The sequence below is a fragment of the Triticum dicoccoides genome, chromosome 3B, assembly GCF_002162155.2.
Source record: "Triticum dicoccoides isolate Atlit2015 ecotype Zavitan chromosome 3B, WEW_v2.0, whole genome shotgun sequence".
In the NCBI taxonomy this organism is placed as follows: Eukaryota; Viridiplantae; Streptophyta; class Magnoliopsida; order Poales; family Poaceae; genus Triticum; species Triticum dicoccoides.
Genome location: NC_041385.1, coordinates 368824653 through 368830405, shown reverse-complemented (window position 1 = coordinate 368830405; position 5753 = coordinate 368824653). Strand labels below are relative to the sequence as shown.

The 5753-nt window shown below is 42.6% G+C and overlaps 1 protein-coding gene across 1 annotated transcript; it reads left to right on the top strand.

Annotated features, from left to right (window-relative positions):
* Positions 1–694: 694 nt before the first annotated feature.
* Positions 695–4548, top strand: LOC119276088 (vesicle transport v-SNARE 13-like). Its single transcript, XM_037557075.1, has 5 exons — positions 695–965; positions 1066–1124; positions 1344–1532; positions 2453–2623; positions 4166–4548. Exons 1-5 carry the CDS (start codon positions 872–874, stop codon positions 4316–4318), a joined length of 666 nt encoding a protein of 221 aa, XP_037412972.1. The 5' UTR covers positions 695–871; the 3' UTR covers positions 4319–4548.
* The last annotated feature ends 1205 nt before the right edge of the window (positions 4549–5753 follow it).

Genomic DNA, 5753 nt, shown 5'->3' with positions numbered 1-5753 from the left:
GCGCCGAAGGCACGCGTATGTAGCAAGTTGCACAACCAACACGCTGCACGACCAACACACTTTCGAGCTATGCCCCCTTTCAAAATGTTTATGAAAAAATATCGAGCCGAAGGCGACATAGTATTATGTAAATTTCATGTTTGCTTACTTGAAAGCTGACATTTGATAGTGTTGGAAGCCTCCATCTGTAATTATCCCATAAATCTCCATTTCCCGTAAATACAAACCGGAAACAAAGAACCAGCCATGCAGTTGCCTGATATTTGTGTATGTTTTCGACCGCAAAAGGGGAAAATGGAAAATAAAAGTACTACGAGGGCAAACTGCAAAACGTACGAAACGTGAAACCGGAAAGGGAAAATCAGGAACCAACCACATTGATGGTTTTCATGCGGTGTCGCGCGCGGAGCGCCCTCGAACCGTTCGTTCATAGAGAGCGCTCCTTAACTAGTTGCTCCCGTGCTTCGGTGCCTGTTTATGGGCCGGCCCAGTCGCGGGTCCTATGTGCGTCTCATTGCGTCCAATAGAAGCTCCCATGCGCGTTGGACAAACGTTGCCAACCAGAAAAGAAGATATAAATGAGCCGACCTCATGGGAGGAGGGTGTGCGCTGGTTTACGCAAACACCTGTAACCGGCGCAGCGGGCGCCGAATAGGGTTTGCGCGTGATTCTAAAAAAGAAAACCCTATTGGTTCGACGAAAATGCGCTTTCGATTTTGATTTACGTAAGCGGATTCTCCTCTCGTCCTCACCAGTCTTCCTCCCCATTTCCCCTTCTTGTTCCTTCGTCCCGACTCTTCTTCCTTTAGCCTGATCGGAACGAGGAAGACTTTGAGGGGTTTTGGCCGGCCGGCGATCAGGCTCATCGACCATGACCGATGTATTCCAGGGCTACGAGCGCCAGTACTGCGAGATCTCGGCCTCCCTCTCCCGGAAATGCACCGCCGCCGCCTCCCAGGAGGGAGGTATGTTGTGTCCAGGAATCGTCCTCCGATCTTATTTTCCCAAATATTTCTCGCCTCTAATTTTCTAACGTTTTCTGGTTGTCTTTTGTACCGCGCGTAGAGAAACTGAAGCAGAAGGCCTCGGAGATCAAATCCGGCATCGATGGCGCCGAGGCACTGGTACCCTTCTTTTCTGTAACCAAACATATCTCAGACCAAACAATTTTTCCGAGGAATTCGATTGATTTATGATATCTCAAGGGAGGGGTTTGTTTTTTGCAACGATCAGGAAACTGTTTACTGTATGAATCTACAAGATAGATTACCTTATGGTAATAGTTTAGTGATTGCGTAATTGTACATGTTGAGAAATGTCTGGATGTGGGTTTCCTTTTCTAGATAAGGAAGATGGATCTTGAAGCAAGGAACCTCCAACCGAGCGTGAGGGCCGGGCAACTGGCGAAACTGAGAGAATACAAGTCGGATCTTAACAATCTGAAGGGAACGTTGAAGAGAATCACTGCTGGTAATGGCCAACAAGGGGCGAGAGAGGAGTTGCTGGAGTCAGGAATGGCAGATACGTTGGTGGTATGTTCCTTATTCTTAATTCATGAGTGGTTTCTTATTTGGAGGTGAGTCAAGTACTGTGATGCATTGAGTGTCTTTTATTACCCACATTTTACTGATTGTTGGTGTCAGAAATGGGAAACTCTGACATATGTTTGGTTGGTGCTAGTTTCATGTAATTCTCGACCAAAGTATAGCCCCAAACGGATCAGTAGATAACTCAATCTACAGCTAAACCAGGTTGGCCGGTGACAAAAAAATATGGAGGTTTCTTTTTCTTTAATACCCTATCAGATAATTTTGCATGGCCCGGATATTCTTTTAAATGCACATATGCTACATATATTATACAAGTAGCATTTGATAATTTGGACTTCAACATTCAAGAGTCAATACACTCACCGAAAAATCCTGCCACTCCTCACATAAGTACTTAGCATATTATAGATTGATATTTGTTATTCTGTCAGTCTCTCCATCTCAAAGAATTGTAATTCACAAATGTTGTCTGAAAGCATATTTTCTCAGTCCATCTGTTATGAATGTTTAAGTGATTTTTCTCTTTTCTTTCTGAAGTACTCCATCTGTCCCAAAATAAGTGTCTCAACTTTGTACTTTGAGACACTTATTTTGGGACGGAGGGAGTAGTTAGAATTTCTAATATATGCACATGCTATAGTGTATGCTGCCCAGATGATTCTGTGTGATACTCCCAGAAAAGTCTAAGAATATTGAATGCAGTCAACTAACATATCAAATTTGCTTTATTCATGTTTTTGTTGAAGTACGAGGTTACTGTGCTTCCTCCTGCATCTGCATCTTTAGCCACAAACCTTGCATTATTTCACATTTTAGTATTAACAGCTTATCCTTCGGCATTGTCTATCAGTAATTTTCTGTCCCATTAAAGTCCAATGATCTATTGATATTGCATCTTGCAGGTATCTGCTGATCAAAGGTCAAGATTGCTCAGGACAACGGAAAGGCAAAATCAGACAACTGATAGGATCAGAGATAGCCATAGAACTATGCTGGAAACAGAAGAGCTTGGAGTCTCCATCATGCATGACTTGCATCAGCAGCGCCAGTCTCTTTTGCATGCTAATGATACGGCAAGTAACATTTCTGATAATTCTCCCTATTTGTCATTGCTTTGTTTCTGCGCATTATTCATTTTTCCATCTGAAAGTATTTGTGGACCCCAAAATAATGCAAATCATGTTGAATAACTTACCATTTGTCGCCTCTGTGCCTTGATTGTATTGTACTCCCGCTGTCTTAAAATGTAAGACGTTTCTTGACACGTCAAAAAACGTCTTACATTTTGAGACAGGGGGAGTATATTACAAGGAGTATCGTTTTCGTCCATAGTCAGTTTACAAGCAAATATCTGTGTGTAGATGGCTGTATACATTCTAAGCGTGAGTGTAGAATAGCTTATTCTACACCCCTAGTAACGCTACATAAAAAAATCTAGTAAAACAGTGTATAAATGTAGTAATTCGGAAAATATATTTTTTACTACCCAAGTTTGTAATTTACTATATTTTTACAAAAAATACTATATTTTATATACTACGTCACTATATTTTGTATGTATCGTTACTAGGGTGTAGAATAAGTTATTCTACACTCACGCTTAGTTTAGCGTTACTATATATATATATATATATAGTGTGTGTGTGTGTGTGTGTATCTTTACTAGTTGATTACATCTACAGGTTATTTACAGTATATATGTTGCTTGAATTTAACTGATTGTTTGTTTTGTATTTCTTGTCATTTATGAACTTGATTTCTTCTTTTCATTCTTAAGTCTCCTTATTCATGCCTGATGGAGCAAGGAACCGAGGATCATGCACATTTTGGAAATTTGTGAACCACTGAATTCAAAAATATTTTTTGAGAAATGTCCAGAAAATACCCAAGTCAAATTGAGGTTGATGAGCCACTCTATAACTTATATTCATAAAATACTTGTATTGTCGCATTTGCCTACCCATAACTTTCCTCAATTCTGATATACCCACAAGGGATTGTTTGGATGGACATGTATCAGCTGGATGTTTTGTACAAGTAGCAAACCTAAACATTTTCTATTTGTGGGTTATCAAGGTCACTTTGGATTGTGGCAGTATTTTTGCAATCTGTCCTGATATTTTTGTTTGATGCTAGTCTGGTAGATGTAGAGTTATCCTTTTGGCAAATCCTTGCATGTCGGAAAATCATAGGTTGCATCCTGATGCTTTACCTAGGTTCTTTTGTCCCCTGTTCCTAAGAGCCCTATGTTTTATTTGTGCCTTAGTGAACTTAATTTCTGTAGTGGTATTCAACCATAACAATCAAACACCTACAGTACACATGTTTGGCAGATCACCCAACTGTCATGATACGAAATGTAAGTTGTATTATATATTTTTTCAACCTTAAACCATAGGATAAATTGTTAGTACATATCAACTGTCATGTTACAAAATTTGATGTTCAAACAAATACTATTGTGTCATAGTCCATAGTCTATTATCGTTATCCAGCACTTGAATAATTTCGCCAACTGGATTATATCATATTCTACTAGTGTATGACATTTTAATGAGCTGCTAGTGTCTTGTGTTTTCTAACCTACTTATTTGCAATCTTGATTGGCGTTTCAGTTGCATGACGTGGACGACAGCATTGGCAAGAGCAGAAAGATCATGGGGGCCATGGTGAGAAGGATGGATAGGAACAAGTGGATTATCGGCTTGCTGATAGCCCTTCTTGTTTTAGCGATCCTAGTAGTCCTGTATTTCAAGTTTGTGCACTGAGTGATTCCTTGCCATTACCATATGACTGCAGTTTTCTATGCCAACTACCTCTACATTTTTAGTGTGTTCCACACTTTTCATGTCATTTTTTTGTTTGGTTTTGCAGAACCATTTAATGTGGCCGTGTTTGTTTTTCCTATAAAAAAATGTTAGATGATTTGACATCTTTGTAGATAAAGCAGATGTTTATGACGGATATACACAATTTGGACTATGAGCTGTTGTAACTTTGTATGGTGCTCCACACTTCACTCAATCTCTCACAGGTGGTGGACATCACGTTTTGGAGTGCTTCCCTTATAGTATTTCCAATAGCGGTAGAACACAACATTCTCCTCAGACTTTCATGGACCGTTTCTCTTTGTGTGCGGCAAACAAATTAGTGCACGACAGTTTCTGGCAACAATCTCCAAAACACAAGGGGTACGATACTGCACCAATAATCCCCCTCCCCCCGGGACAAAATTCTGGACTATAGTGCTAACAAAATCTCGAGTTGACCTCATTCAGAATTTCTTTTTTGAATCTAACCTTTTTTGGTGACGCCAACATCCTTGGCGTCTGGGTTGCAAGGGAGACACCACGCATCTGGCGTCTGGCCTCTGGGCTCGCACGACCCGCTGCCCGTTGACCTACTGACGTGGCAAAGGAGCCAGACGTCGGGGTTGTGGGCGTTGGCCCTCGTAAGTGGATAACCACGCGGGCTAACCCACCCATCCCCATCTCATCTTCTCCCTCGCGGTGCCTCACGAACAGAGGCTCTGTTCGTTGCCCCTCTTCTCCCTCACACCCCCTGATGTAGGATGGAACCCTATGTGGACGATCTTTCACGTTTGGAGGGATCCTATGGGGAATCACGAAGAACACACGGAAGCACAAAGGGGAAACACGGGGAAAACGAGAGGGAGAATCACTAAACCGACATAGAATCAATCACACGAGTGCTAGATCACCGACAACATAGAGTAACATAAGATCCACGATCAACTAAGGTAAGGATACATAGGAACAGTTCTTCTCCGTACGGAGGTCTTGATGGTCTTCCCTAAAAAGGGGTCTTGAATCCGCTTGGGGGATCTTCTCCGAAGAGGTCCTGAGCTCCGAGGAGAAGTAGCCAAGTGGATGAGCAAGGCACTCACACAAAATATGAGCTAAACCTATGCTACCCGTACCAGGAGGTGGGGGCGTCCTATTTATAGTCTTAGTGCAAATGGAAGTCAAAACGAAGGGGTACAAGGGCTCCAGCCCGCAGGTTCGGTCACTCAGGAGTCGGACGTCCGGAAGGCGTCGGACGTCCGGAGGCTTGGGACGGTCCGGTCGTCCGGGCGCGCTCGGACGTCCATTGTTTCAGCTCTGGTGTAGGCGCGTCGGTCGTCCGTAGATGGTCGGACGTCCGGAGCTTCTGGAGGGGCCGGACGTCCGGAGGCTGTCGGTC

Excerpts from the sequence above, each read along its gene's own strand:
- LOC119276088 (XM_037557075.1), top strand. The coding sequence starts at position 872 with ATGACCGATGTATTCCAGGGCTACGAGCGCCAGTACTGCGAGATCTCG. Across the intron at positions 1,125-1,343 it reads TCGATGGCGCCGAGGCACTG|ATAAGGAAGATGGATCTTGA; the intron begins GTACCCTTCTTT and ends TTCCTTTTCTAG. Across the intron at positions 1,533-2,452 it reads GAATGGCAGATACGTTGGTG|GTATCTGCTGATCAAAGGTC; the intron begins GTATGTTCCTTA and ends TGCATCTTGCAG.